The following is a 15860-nucleotide window of genomic DNA, read 5'->3' as shown; positions in this document are numbered from 1 at the left end:
CTAGCCTGATTTATCCCCACTCACACTTGCTTTCTGTTTTCACTTCCACAAACTTCCTTCCACTGAAAAATGCAGTGCTAACCATATTCCTTGGAGGTTTTGACTCATATTTTGAACTGTTTTTCAAGCACTAATTATTTCTTTCATGTTATTCAGAGTCAATGTTTCCTTATTTGGAATCCCGTCCTGCCCCCATGGAATTTAATGTATACATATGAAAATTAAAACCAGTTTTAGCTAAAAATAGGTCCTCTGGGAGGTCTCTGGAATCAGCTGACATGCACAGTTAAGAGGAACCTGGATGGCTGACAACAGTTTTGGCTTCAAATGGGAATGAAATAGCCTGGTGCAGTGGTTGGCCCCTTTTCAGGGGTGGCCTGCCAAGACATCATTTACCAAGTCGCTCACAAGTAGGAGCAGGGTTGTAGGGGATGGCTGGAACCCGGAGGCTGGGCCACCACCACACTCTGCTGCCCCCAGAAGCAGCTGGGATGAGAAGAGGCCAACTGAATGTTTTAGCAGGATTGAGGTCTGTAACTTTTCAAGAGGTTCTCCTAAGGAGTGTAGTCTGCAATTCTGAAATCCAAGAGGCTTAGCATCCCAAAAGTGTTTTCATAACTCATTTGGCAACAAAACCTACCTGAACTCACGTGATGGTATTTTTGGTCCTTATTTATCCTATGTAGGGTAAATACTCATGTGTTTTACTGCAGAAATACGGGCTTTATTCCAGGGTGCTGCCCCAGACCCCCCGGTGTAGGTGTATAATGTAAGCATAGGCACTTTATTAGCTTCCTAAATTCTGAAATACACTGAGATCTAGGGTTGGGAAGAATTACTTCTCAAATGCTTTTCAGGGAGCATCCTCTTAACATTGAGACCAAACATGAGGGAGCAATGTGTGTTTATGGGGGGTAGGCAGGACACGTGCCCCTGGAACATGAAAATGCCTAAAAGGGAGACCTGGAAGAAGGAGGGAAAACGTGTGTTCTATTTCAGAGGAGCCAAGCTTTATTGAAAATCCTCTGCCACCTGTGTCAGATACCAGCACTGCCCATTCCAATAGCATTGTCCTGCAGACATTCCCTTCCCTGGCTTTATTCTTTCAAACGATAAAATCAACCAACCTTTATATAGATCTTGCATCTGTGTGGCAGGCGCTATCCTAACACTTTCGCAGGTGTTATCTTGATTGACCCTCAAAATATTACCTCCATTTTACAGATGAGGAAACTGAGGGGCTGAAAGGGTGAATGACTGGAAATACCAGCCATTGCAAGTAATGGAGGCAAGCAGTCCAACTCAGGAGCCCACAGCGATGCTCTGTGAAGCTCACAGGGACACCCCAGTCTGTTCTCAAAGGGAAGAACACAAGCGCCTCACTGTGGGAGGACACCGGATATAGCATTTCATACAGAGAGTACATACACTTTGGAGTCACAAAGTCAGAGCGCATTTTCCACCACTGGCACTGCTTTTGAGACCTTGGACCCTTTAATCAAGCTTTACGCCCCCATCTATAAAATGAGATTTATAATTGTATCTTACTGGGCATTTGATTGGATTAAATGGATAAAATAGTAGCCGATTTCCTGGATCAGAGAATCTCAAACTGGAAAACCTGTCTTCACCTTAGGGCTTTTACATTACCTGGTCCCTCTGCCTAATGTTTACCAATCCAATCTTCTCCTGGCTGATTCCTTCTCCTAGTTCAGGTCTCGGCTTCTCAGAGAAAGGTTTTGTTGGCCATTCCTTCTACAGCAGCCATCCAGAAAGCTCTATCATCTGACCTTGTCCTAATTCCTCAGAGTACTTAGCCTCAGCTTTTCATGCACCATTTTCCTGTTTTCTTAGGTGTTTATTTCTATTGTGTGTGTGCCTGTCTGTCTCTCTCTCCAGTAGGATGAAAGATCCAACACAGGAGGCATCTTTTTGATGCAGTTCAAAGCTGGATCCTTGTACCTAGCACAGGATCTGGCATAAAGAAGGTGACCATTCTGTGTTTCTTAAATAATTGACTAAATGAATGATAGAGATTCAGTGCATGTCATTTCCTTGCCCATCTCCTATTTCTACCTCCAGAAGGAGACTGTGAATTTGGTTAAATACAAAAAGTGCTTGGGGCTTTTTTGATGGGCAAGTATTCCTACCTCTTGCCCTTTTGCTTTCAAACCAACAAAAATTTCCCTGAAAATTAAGATGGAAAGGACAGACAGAGGGCACCACAATTATTAGAATGTGTATGGATTTGATCTGTTATAGGATAATAAGATCTGGGGCCTTCTCAAACTATCTAAAGCCGTGCTTGACCTTTCTCAATTTACGTTTTGATGCCTTACTCATCAAGCAGCCCAATTCATGTGGTTCTAATATCTTAAATTCGAGTTGCTCCTGTAACATCTGTATGTTCCTGTATTCTTAATCTCTTAAAGAAAAATAGAAACAAAAGAGATGTATACCAGTTCCAGAACCGTGTGAGTGAAGACACTCAACAGGTTGAAGAGTGAGGCCATATGGCAGCACTTAGAATTTGACAGTCTTAATTAGGCAATCTGCTCACCAGCATCACCAGTGAGAAACCTGGCATGATGGCTGTCCTCATCCCCTGCCACCTAAGAGATGTTTCCATTTACATGTGTGCTGGGTTCTAAAAATTCTCATGTATGGAGCACAGCCTGCAGTCATAGACAGTTAGTACTGAAAGGTGCCTTGGCAATAGAGTTAAACACACTCATGGTGGACTCTCTTGTTTTCGCTAGCCCAGCATCACTCCTTTCCTTCAGGGAACAGCATCTCCATTTCCACAGGCCTGGCCAATAGGGATAATAAATCTTGGACACCATGATTGGTTCAGGGATAGGCATATTACCCAAGCAGGACCAAGAGAGTTAGCCATGAGATGTTTGCTGGAACACTTGGAAGAGAGATGCTCTGAGTTATTAAGCTGGAAGAATAGAAGGCTGGAGCTGCTGGTGGCCATCCTGGGGGGAACCCCTCTGAGAGTGAGGGGTACCAACAGTATAGAAAGCACAGCTGAGAAAGGAAGGGTGACACTGATGACATCATTAGAGCATCTAGATCCAGATGTTGACTTTAGAAGTCAACTCAAATCTCCAAATTTTCAATCATAAAAGCTGGTAATTCTATATATTTTTGCTAAAGCCAGTTGGATTTGGGTTACTTTGCATTACAACCAAAATAGCCCTGACTAATATACCCTCATTATACAAATAAGGAAACAGAGGTCCAGAGAGGAAAAGGGTCATACGGGTCAGTGTTCGAGCTGGATAGACTCCAGTGATTCTGCATCTCTTTTAGAAAACTTCTCTTCCAGATGCCATCCCCACTCTAGTTCCTTGGAGTTCTCTGGGGCTCTGCCCTCACGCTTGTTTCATATATGGGTGCTCCTCGGTCATGCTGCCTTCTCCCCTGCCCATCTCTCCTCTGATATGCCTCCCAACCATGTCCATCTCAGAACTTCTGAAATGGCTCCAAGCAAGACCGAAACTTCCCCGCTCACATCTCTCGTCTATCTCCTATTCTGCACTTCCAGAAAGCCAGCACACTGTCTGATCACATGCCCCCCCACCTCTTTTCACATACTAGCTGTATTGACAATTCAAAACATTAGAAACAGATTTTAAAGTCTCATGCCAGCCCATACCCTTCCATCTCTCAGCATTGTCCTCTGCTTCTTTGACCACGAATAACAGCCACTGTCAACAATAGCAATGGTTTGATAAATACAGCACCTGTATTTGGTCTTTTGTGGCATATCATTTGATCCACACACCAGTCTTAGGAGCAATGGCAACTTCAGGGTGGCAAATTTAGATGCCTCTAAGGGGCAGGCAGAATAAATGAGGAAGCCGCCTGGATGACAGGAAGACAGTGGGACTGGAGGGCCCCAGGGAAGGCCTCACCTACTATTGTTGCTATCCTACTTCTTGCAGCTAATATTTTAGTGCTTACTCTGGACGACCCACTATTCAGAGCCCTTTACATAGATTAACATTTAATCCTCAGAACGACCTATGGAGGTTGCTGCCATTGTAATGTCCATTTTCCAAATGAGGAAACTGAGGCACAGTGACTTCTTATTTTTCCCTTAACTCACCCAAGTTACTCAGCTGATCATGAGTTGACCTTGGATTTGAACTCAGGCAGCCTGCCTCTGGGGTCTATATTCAAGAGGTCCAACACTGCCCCAAAGTTATAAATTTTTAAAAGTGCAGTTCTCAGTGTCGATGACAAATTCCTCTCATTAAACACTTCACAGACGCCCACAATTAGCCGCCACACAGGACATATCTGTAGGGCAAATTTAGCCCAAGGGCTGACAGTGTGATTCCTCTGGTCTATTTATTTCTTCCACTCTGCTGATAAGGAAATTTATGCCAAGAAAGGTCCGCCTACATCCCCATTGCCCTCTCCGAAGGCTTTCTCACTCTGTCACTTCCTGTGCCCCAGTCTTCAAAGCACAACTTAGGACCCAGGTCCGATGGAAGGATCCCTATATAAGTGCTCTTTTTATTCTGCAGTTATTTTATTAATCATTCCACCTTTATGAAATGAGGTAGTTAGTATAACACATTTATGAGGATGCTAATAAATATTAATTGACTGATTACTACGTTGTTACAAATATGTTGGTGGGGGGAAGGGCAAAGCTGTAAAAATATTACATTTCTATCAGGACTCTATTTAAATATAGGAAAAACTCTCCTTGCTATAAATAGGAGTCCATATTCTGACCCAAGGTATAATCACTTTCATAACAATGGAGAGAGTTAAGTGACACCGGGGTAATTTTCCTTGGCATATAACAGCTTAAAGCAAACACACCACTTGAAACTCCAACCTTATTCAGATCTAGCCAGGCTGCAGTAACAGGTGATGCTAAGTAATTTCACTAATCAGTTAATCAATCTCCCAAGCTAAGAGTAATACAAGTTAGCAGTACACATGACAACCAGAACATGGAAAGGAAATTATCACTGTTTTTTCTTTTTAATCACCAAAACCGAAAACAGAAACAAAAGAACTTAGGAAGTTCTCAAGCATGGAGAATATACACAGACAAGATCCTAAGTCAGCTTCAACTCAGGAAATGGGCATTTCTCCACGTGCTAGGTTGGAAATTCATCCATTTATTACTAGCCAAATGAAATCTTTTCAGCAGGGTCAACAGGGCCTCTGTTTTGACATTTAATTCACCGGCGACGTATTTCCTGCGTTAGGATGCAATACACCTCTCACATTGCTTTTTCATTAATTGCCTTCATTTTTCAAGTTTCCTGTTTGATTTATGGTCAATTAAAAACACCTTCAAAAGTCATGATTCATGTATGTTAAGTACAAATGTGACTAATGCTCTCCATGGATGACCTGGCCGCTCACTGAGGTCAGCGTCAAGGTGGCATGACTAAGCAGTGTCTTGGTGAAAGGAACTCATGGGAGGGTGGAAAGCCAGGACTGCAGGGTCACGGACAATGTGGCACTGGATCCATCCGAAACAAGGAAAAATAGGTACTTTTTCTATATTTTTTTATATTACAGATGGAAGATTGAACTTGGCTATGAACAGAAAAAATATAATGCAATTGAAGTTCTCTCTTTATCCAGGTTGCTGAAAGTAGATGGGAAAATTAAGTGGCAAATTTTCTTGATATGTCATCACCAACATCAACAAATCTTCAAGACACTAGACCAGAGAACTCTGGATAAGAGCCAGGACACTGGAATTCTGGATTCAAATCTTGATGCCGGCAGTTATGAGTGATACAACTTTGTATAAATTGCTTCACCTACCCCAGCCTTAGTATCCTCACCTGTAAAATGGGCATGAGAGCATTTTTTCACCCCAAGAGCTGTTATAAGGTTTAAGGGGGTCCTCCACGCTTAGAGAGTACACAGTAAATGTCAGCTATGAAGGCCACAGATGCTGCATTGGTCAGCACTGGTGGTGTCTTCTAAAAATTCCAACATCTGTTCCTAATGTACGCACACTTGCTACATTTTCTAGAAATTCTCTCTCTCCTCTTTCTGTTGGCATGGGCACACAGCCCTTCACGAGGAAATCACTTAAGAGTTATCTCTGCCTCACCAGAAAAATAAACATTGAAATTCCAGAAGAAGACCAGAAAAGTCAAGAGTAAAAAGGGTAACACCAACCTAATGCTTTAGATAAGTGATTTCCCACCAAAATGAAGTAAATAAGAACATTTGGTGCATTTTTTACAAAGCCAGATTTACTCAAATGAAAGGACTGCCTTCTCTTCTGCAATTAGTCCTTATTCCTGTTCTGTTTGTTTTTGTGGTGCCAAATCACCTTTTAAAAGAGAATCCTGGCCAAAGTAATGATAGCATTCTCCCTCTATCCCATTCATTTGCTTGCTTTTTTTATTTGTTCATATTCAGACTTAGGAAAATGTTTAAAAATACACTCGCATCAACCTAAGATTTTTTTTTCTAATTCTACTTGTCCATGAAGTTCAAATCCTAGAATCACTGCTTTAGATGTTTCTTCATCTCTTCAAATTTTTAATGTCCATGATTTGTCATCTAAAATGCTAGGTTTAGGGGGCCATTGTAAGGAAACTGAACCTGTTTAAGGTCTATGAATAGCAAAATAATAATAGCAGCAACAATAGCAGTAGATAGTAATAATAATAGCAGTTTCCATTTATTCACAACAATGTTGTTAGCATTTTTCCATCAACCACTGCATCAACATTAGAAGTAAGGACTGCCACTATCCTTCTTAGAGAGATGAGATAATTCAAGCTCAGAGGATTCAAACAACTCACTCATGGTCATGCACTTAATATGTGACTCTGTCACATGTTTGAACCCTAGGCAATGTGAGTTCAAAACTATGTGATCTTAACTGCAATATTATAATCATCAGGAGGATGCAACTGGAACCCATCCTTATTAGAACCATCAGAAGGTGATGTCCTTCCCCTGAGTGTTTCTAGGAGGGAGCAGGTAAGAAGCGACTCTGCTCAGTGGGAAGCATCCTCTGATTAGAAAAGCAGGAAGTAATCACACGTACATGACCTTGCTCTCCTGCTTGAAGGACCAACTTTCTCCTCTCTCCCACGTAGACCCAAGTAACTCTGACACATCTGCTTCCTTTGTGGTCAATTTCTGCCTCTTTTAGGAGTCTCTTCTGGACTTGGGTCACATTGTTTTGTGAGGATCTGCGTAGAGACTGGGAGCATACACCAATATGCCTTGGTTTCTCCACATTTCCCAACCTCTCTTGCAGTTAGGTTGGTTATGGCTAAGTCTGGCTAATAGAATGTGAGCAGAAATGATCCATATCCCTCTTGAGCTAAGGTGGCTAAGCATCTGGGGTGCCTTCCCCACAGTATTTCTTGTCCCCCCAGCTGCCAGCTTGGTGACATAAGAGTAACTAGAAGGCACAAGGTAGAAGGACCAAGTTGGAAGTAGCCTAGGTCCTCAAGTTCCTGTCTGGAGGGCAGCCGCTTGGAGGACAGCTACCCAGGAGAGCAGCCCAACTTGCATCCACATGACCTGAATGGGAAATAAACTTTTATCGTCTTAAGTCACTGGGGTTGTTTGATACTAAGCCTATTCTGACTAATGCAGATTTTTATTAAAAGTGTAATTAAACAGATTGTATTTTAGGTGAATTCAGGTGTGGCACTTTCTGTCTGTGTATCTGTGTGTCTTTGTGTTTGTGTATATGTAGTCCAAGAGGAGTAATCCATGAAGGATGAACAAGGGGAGAAGAAAAGTGCTGACCTGATGGTGGTTCAGTGGCCAATGGGGTGTCCTTTTTGGACACTGGAAGTTGGAGATGTCTCCCACTAACAGGGGCTGGAAGGTCATGAGTATGGTTTTCCCTAGCAAACTCGATGATCACAGATCCCTCCATAATGCCAGGAAGGTCTGTCTGAGCTGATGGGGGCAGAGCGGAATATTCTGTAGTGTAATTTTGCAGAATACAATATAGTTGGCGGCTTATCTCTTGGTCTTTTTCCATGTCAGTTGGGTGGTTAGTCAGTTTTCTAGGCCAGTTATTTTTCTGGAGCCTGGGTGTCCACTTGGAGGCTGTAACCAGAGTGACTATCCAATCTTGTGGAACCAAGATGGCGGCTACTAGAGTCACATGATTTTCATGTTGCAGGAGAAGCAACCACACCGATCAATTTAAAGAATTCTGGGTGTTGGAGGCCTCTAAGGATCCCCTGCCACAAACCCCTCACAGATTCCTCCCTAAGTCCAAAGACCTTGAATGGATGTCTCCTTTCTGAGTTTCTGCATTCTAAGCTCTCTCCCCCTTTCTTCTTGTACTTTTCATCAAAAATGGGAATAACCACATTTTCCCAGCTCACCTTTCTAGACTGAAAGTTTGCCAAGTTATCATGAGTCAGGGGTTTCGCCTCACACTGTGAAAGACACAATGAAAGAGGCCCCCTGGTTACATTAGAAGAAATAGTGGGATATCATGTTTTGATCCTAGAAGCTTGTTGAAAAATGGCCTTTTAAAGACAAAAGCAAGTCCAATGGACAAAAGCTGAAAGCCATCCCTCTGAGGACAGGAACAAGACAAGGGTGCCCACTTTCACCACTCCTATTCAACATAGTACTGGAGGTGCTGGCCAGAGCAATTCAGCAGGAAAAAGAAATAAAAGGAATCCAAATAGGTAACGAAGAAGTAAAACTCTCATTGTTTGCAGACGACATGATCTTATACATAGAAAACCCCAAAGAATCCACAGAAAAACTATTAGAAATAATCAACAACTACAGCAAAGTAGCAGGGTATAAAATTAACGTGCATAAATCAGTAGCATTTCTATACACTAACAATAAACTAACAGAAAAAGAACTCAAGAACTCTATCCCATTCACAATTGCAACGAAAAGAATAAAATACCTTGGGATAAACTTAACCAAGGAAGTGAAGGATCTATACAATGAAAACTACAAGACTTTCTTGAAAGAAATAGGCGATGACATAAAGAGATGGAAAAACATTCCTTGCACATGGATTGGAAGAATAAACATAGTTAAAATGTCCATACTACCTAAAGCAATATACAGATTCAATGCTATCCCAATCAGAATCCCAAGAACATTCTTCACAGAAATTGAACAAACAATCCTAAAATTCATATGGGGGAACAAAAGACCGCGAATTGCTAAAGCAATCCTGAGCAAGAAAAACAAAGCCGGCGGAATCACAATCCCCGATTTCAAAACATACTACAAAGCTACAGTGATCAAAACAGCATGGTACTGGTACAAAAACAGGTCCACAGATCAATGGAACAGAATTGAAAGCCCAGAGATAAAACCACACATCTATGGACAGCTAATCTTTGACAAAGGAGCAGAGGGCCTACAATGGAGAAAAGAAAGTCTCTTCAACAAATGGTGCTGGGAAAACTGGACAGCCACATGCAAAAGATTGAAAATTGACCATTCTTTTTCACCACACACCAAAATAAACTCAAAATGGATCAAAGACCTAAAGATTAGGCCTGAGACAATAAGTCTTTTGGAAGAGAATATAGGCAGTACACTCTTTGACATCAGTTTCAAAAGAATCTTTTCGGACACTGTAACTCCTCAGTTGAGGGAAACAATAGAAAGAATAAACAAATGGGACTTCATCAGACTAAAGAGCTCCTTCAAGGCAAGGGAAAACAGGATTGAAACAAAAAAACAGCTCACTAATTGGGAAAAAATATTTACAAGCCACTTATCCGACAAAGGGTTAATCTCCATAATATACAAAGAACTCACACTGCTTAACAACAAAAAAACAAACAACCCGATCAAAAAATGGGCAGAGGACATGAACAGACATTTCTCAAAAGAAGATATGAATATGGCCAATAGACACATGAAAAGATGTTCATCATCGCTAATCATCAGGGAAATGCAAATCAAAACTACACTAAGATATCACCTTACCCCCGTTAGATTGGCAAAAACATCCAAAACCAAGAACGACAAATGTTGGAGAGGTTGTGGAGAAAGAGGAACCCTCATACACTGTTGGTGGGAATGCAAACTGGTACAGCCACTATGGAAAACAGTATGGAGATTTCTCAAAAAGTTAAAAATAGAAATACCCTATGACCCAGCCATCCCATTACTGGGTATCTATCCTAAGAACCTGATAACAGATATCTCAAGAGTCCGTTGCACCCCTATGTTCATCGCAGCATTATTTACAATAGCCAAGACGTGGAACCAGCCTACATGCCCAGAAACTGATGATTGGATAAAGAAGATGTGGTATATATACACAATGGAATACTACTCAGCCATAAAAAAAGACGAAATTGGCCCATTCACAACAACGTGGATGGACCTCAAGGGCATTATGTTAAGCGAAATAAGTCAGTCAGAGAAAGACGAACTCTATATGACTCCACTCATAGGTGGAAATTAGTATATTGAGAAGGAGATCTGATCGGTGGTTACCAGGGAAAAGGAGGGGTGGGGGGAGGGTACGGAGGGGGAAGTGGTGTACCCACAACATGACTAACAAAAATGTACAACTGAAATCTCACAAGGTTGTAATCTATCATAACATTAATAAAAAAAAAAAAAGACAAAAGCAAGTCTAGTTAGTGGAAAGCAGAGTAGAATAAAGAGTTATTTGGATGTGAAGAAAATAAAAGGCTTTAGAACAACTGAGGAAAAGATGTATTGGAGTGAACAGTGAATAAAATATTAGGGAAATAAAAGAAGTGGAGGTGACCATTAGTAACAGTTAAAAGCAGAAGCAGATAAGTCATTGAGAATCGAGGAGCGAGATGAAAAAGGATAAAAGGAAATATTACTGTCTGAACAAAGAGAGCAGGAAGCCATGGATGGAATAAACATTGCCTGTAACGTGCTAAAAGCTGAACACAGAATTGGTTGAGTATAAGTTTGAGGTATGAGCAGATATACTATGTCTTTCAGGCAAAGAGACAACACTTTCAGAGAACTTTATAGAATGGTGAAAAGCGTAGACATCAACTGATTGATTTCGCTGTGTTTATACCTTCTGCAAGTCAAAATTCACAATGATTGGAAACCAAAACTCTTGAATATTGCAAAGACAAAGGAAAAATGGAAAGTGAAAATGCCACAAGTGGAGCCCAAGATAATATTACTAACCTGGTTACCAGCCTTTGTCATTACCTAGAACATCAGCTTACATTTATATGTCACTAAAATATCCCTAACCATTTCCTGGATCTTGGTATGTGATCTCAAATATCTAAGCATTTTTAAACTTTCTGGTTCTGTTTGATTCCTTTTAGTTTTCATCCAGATGTTAGCCTTATCTCAATATGGTCTCCATTCTGACAGCATCCACTGCTCGTTGGTTTCTTGGTTAACCACATTTTTTAGACGTAGAAGGGTCTTGTGTTGAACCATAAGGAAATGCAAGAAGGAAACTGAGAATGAGAGAGGAGACAGGGAGAGAGCGGGAGGGAGGAGAGAGGGCAAGAGAGAGAGAGAGAGACTTAAAATGTTAGTTGGTTAGGGGGAAAAGTCTATTCAATATATCAGGCTTTATATTTCTTCTTGCAAGTGGAATAGAGCAATACATTGCTACTCCTTCTGGAAATCCAGATTTTCCCAAACAATATTCAACAGGCATTCTTAAGTCCATAAAAACTTTCCTCATTTAGGCACAATTAACCATACTCACAGGGTCTAATCTCATAACAACCATAACAACCAATGTTCGTTTCTTTGAGATGAACTCACAAGTACCTAATCAGATCTGCTCTTTGCATTTTTTCACCTTAGTAATATACATGGACCTACAATTTCACTGAGAGAGGGCTAGTCAGATTTTGCTGATCCATCAATTCACACACAAATTCACATAGAAAATTTTAAATATCCTCAATTCCCATATCACTGGATTTTCCTGAAGGTGCTATCCTTGATAGTCAACCCAGTTGCATTTGCATTTACTAGCTTACACAGAACCAACAACCATAACCCAGTTAATTACTTAGGGGATTAAAAAAACACACAGACAAACACAAAACTGTGATATTGGAATGTACAGTATGGTCTAGTTTAAATTAAAAAGATCCCCCAAAGTATGATTGTTTCCAGCTTCTCAGCGGTGAATTAAAAGCTGTTTGGTGTTGTGAAGATTACAGAAGCAATCACATTTATGGGCCTGCTTTGCATACCAACTCTATTAATTTCCATACTCAGGGTGGCTTCACATTTCCACACATGTTAATATAGATGCCATTTGAGATAATCGCTTGGAAAAAAAAATGAGAAAAGAGAAGAGAGGAGAGCCAGAAAAATGGTTCTCTTCAACCAAGTTCCGTTTGGAATATATTGATTCTGATAACAGAAGAACCAAAAGACAAATGAGGGTTCCTGATAGCCTGACCCAGGAGTCACAGTCAGGGATCAAATTAACATGAAATCACATATTGGAATTCACTTATTGTGCCAGTCCTGCACCTTGTCATTACAGACTCTAATTATTGAAATGATTTCATTGGCATAATTGCATCAAGATGTGCATGGGCTTCACCTTGGAGAGCTCCCATGATGCTCAACATTTCATCTTCATTATCATGTCCCTTTCAACTCTTAAAATGTGTTCCAGCCCCACAGCACAATCCAATCAAGTAGGCTGGGCTTTTTTCCCCTTTTATTTAAACATGCCAGTCACATAGCACAGGAGTAAAGGAATGTGGTAAGCCTGGAAGGCAAACGTGAGACCATTAGGGCAAATGTACAATTGTCTTCCATAAAGGGACCTTAGAGCATCTGACCAAATTAAACCACTGTTTTCATATCTTTCATTCCCAAATGTTACAGAATGGTGCTCAAGAGCCTAGAATTAAATGGTGTTTGTCTACCATCAATTTTAAATTCTATTGTGCTAAAACTATGCTTGTTATGAATTTACCAATGCACACTTTGCCCTAATAAAAATTAAAAAAATATAATGTTGGCATTAAAAATAGGAAGAAATTATAAGCACAGATCTGAGGGGAGTTTATTTTAAGGAAATCAGTTGGAATTTGGGTATTTGAGTTTAACCCAAAGAATAGCCAGTAGAGATTTTCAGTCTTTCTGAAGACCATCTTATTAGCCTTAAGAAAAAGAGTTTTGAGTTCCTGTGCCTAAAAATAACGAGAAGCCAACATCCTGCTCTCACCATTATTTTGGTCTAATCCTACGCATGAGAAATCCAGGTAAAACAGTAATCCAGAGGAAGGCAATGGTTTTGTTCTCAGGGATCTGCTCAGAGGACAGTTTCACGTCCTTTGCAAACAGTACTTTGCACTCACGTCGGAGGCTGGTGGTCTCTTTTTCTGGGAGCAGTCGGAAAATGCTCACTGATGATAAAATAACTAAAAAGAGATACACACCACTCTATTCACCTCTAAGCTGACAAGAATCTAATTCAAGACCTTCCACCCTGGGTCCAGCAGTGACATAAGAAAAATGATCAGAAAATATTTAAGAAATACCACGTCCAGGGACACATTCTTAGACATTGGTGAATTCAAATATGAGAATAGGCCAAAAACATCGTCAAGTGACGCTGCTTACGGTTTAGAATTGCCTGGTCCTTGATGAATTCAGCTGGCTGATCGATGTAGAACACTTTCTGCTGAAATCCAGGCGTGCAGTCCAGACCTTCTGCAGATGTTAGCATCAGCACCTGAGAAAACCAAAGCCATCAATATTTTAACAGCGGCTTGTGTGTTTGTCCTGCTAACTTTTACCAAATCTGTGACTTTTAGAAATGAGCTGAGATTTTTATTTCATTTCCCAAATGAAGAGGTAAGTTGATACTTCTGCGGCTGCCAACAATTCGTTTTGGCAATGAGATTTGGAAAACGTGCAAATGGGAACAGCTGCTGCAGTTTCCACTAAGTCGCAGTGAAAGAAATAACTTCGTCAGATTTTTACACCTGCTAAGAATCGCACCAAGATTTTCACGTGTGAAATTTCATTACAGAAACTGTCAGTTTCATATGATGCCTGAGCTAAAAGCAACTTCACTTTCATAGACGCAAAGGGGCATTGTCATCTACAAAGAGGAGGAAAATAGAACTATTCCATTGGAAGTTACGTCTAAAAGGAACCTAGAGCCACTACACCTTCTCAGCCCAATATGGTGGTCATGAGCCACACATGGCCACTGAGCACTTGAAATGTAGCTGGGCTGAAATTGTCAGTATAATATGCATGTTGGATTTTGAAGATTAAATAGCAAAAAAGAAAAATAAAGTACAACATCTAATAATTTTTATATGGATTACATGTTGAAATGATAGTATTTTACAGATTGGACTAAATAGATAGGTTAATAACATTAATTTCACCACTTTCTTTTGACTTTTGTAAGTCTGGCTACTAGAAAATTTAAAATTTATAGGGGCCGGCTCCGTGGGCGAGTGGTTAAGTTCACGTGCTCCACTGTGGTGGCCCAGGGTTCGGATCCTGGGCATGGACATGGCACTGCTCGTCAGGCCACGTTGAGGCGGTGTTCCATATCCCACAGCTAGAAGGACCTGCAACTAAGATATACAACCATGTACCGGGGGGGGGGGGGTTGGGAAATAAAGCAGAAAAAAAAAACAAAAAGAAGGAAGATTGGCAACAGTTGTTAGCCTAGGTGCCAATCTTTAAAAAAAAAAAAAAAAGAAAATTTAAAATTTATAATTCTTCCAAAGGCTCAGCTTTGTCTTTGCAAATCCTTGGGGCTTGGGAGTCAAAAATTTAGGTTATATGTTTTGGAACGTAAAAGTACGTAAGGACACTCCTGGACAAAGGGTCATTTAGTAAGGTAAGAAATAGTCATAGGTTTAGCAGGCAAAGACTCTAAGCCTTGTGAAGATAAGGATTACATCTTTTTCCCCACCTTTTATACCAAGCACCCACCACATATCCTGGCACAGAGAAGATGCTCCATGATATGAAAAATATGACTGCTAATCTTTTTCGGCCTTTACTGTATGGCAAGCACCATGCTAAGTTTGTTACGTGCATCATCTCCTTTAATCTCCACAACAGCCCTGTGATGTATTTAGCATATTATAAGATACATTCTGTAGACAAGGGACTTGACATTCTAGAGAAGCCAACATGCTTGCCCAAGGTCATACCGTTGGGATGAGTGGAGCCAGGATTTGAATGCAGGTTTAAGCGTCCTGTGATTTGGCACCCTGTCAGAGCTCCACTCACACCCCCCCAGGCCTTCCACATCTTGGGGCAGGACTTCACAATTTTTTGCTTGAGTTATTTCTCTGAAACCATGGAAGGCTGCTTTATCTGAGCATGGTGCCAGCAGGGGGAGTTTGGAAATTCACATCCCCAGGAGCAGCCCTTGACCACAACTGATGAAAATTAGTGCCCAAACACCCCAGCCCCTCCCCCCTCAGGTGAGATATCTTGGGGCTAAATGTTCTCTCTCCCAGTTTCCAGTTGAACTTGAGCTTTAGCTGCCCACAGTGGTCTCTGGCTTGCTAACTCACTTTCCATTAGCTGTCTTCTCTTCCTTGGCTTATTTCCTCCTTCCCTGTTGGTATTTTTCTGACACCACCCTCCAGAGAAAACTACTTGCACTCAAATCCTTGACGCGGTGCCTGCTTCTTGGGAAACCAAACTTTGATATCAGAATGCAAACTCTTAACTACTGGACACACGCTGTTGAAGAAAATTCATTATCATCCCCACCAGTATACTCAAAGGTGTGTACAGAAAGTTGGAAGCTGTGGAACCAGGGCTTCTCTCTAAATACCAGCCCTCTGAAATGCACTGAACCTCAAGGGATGAGAGCAAGAATCAATCTTCAGAGGTTCACAGTGTGGCTGGCCTGA

General features: G+C 41.1%; 1 protein-coding gene across 1 annotated transcript in view; it reads right to left on the bottom strand.

Annotated features, from left to right (window-relative positions):
- CDH13 (cadherin 13) overlaps positions 1-15860 on the bottom strand; it is a 1002245-nt gene that overhangs the window by 759896 nt on the left and 226489 nt on the right. The window contains exon 2 of the mRNA XM_070613929.1: positions 13585-13696. Within this exon, the coding sequence (XP_070470030.1) occupies positions 13585-13696 (112 nt within the window). The remainder of the gene's footprint in view (positions 1-13584; positions 13697-15860) is intronic.

The sequence above is a fragment of the Equus przewalskii genome, chromosome 3 (genome assembly GCF_037783145.1).
Source record: "Equus przewalskii isolate Varuska chromosome 3, EquPr2, whole genome shotgun sequence".
Taxonomy (NCBI): Eukaryota; Metazoa; Chordata; class Mammalia; order Perissodactyla; family Equidae; genus Equus; species Equus przewalskii.
The sequence above is the reverse complement of the archived record's forward strand: the minus strand, read 5'-3'. Positions and strand labels throughout refer to the sequence as shown.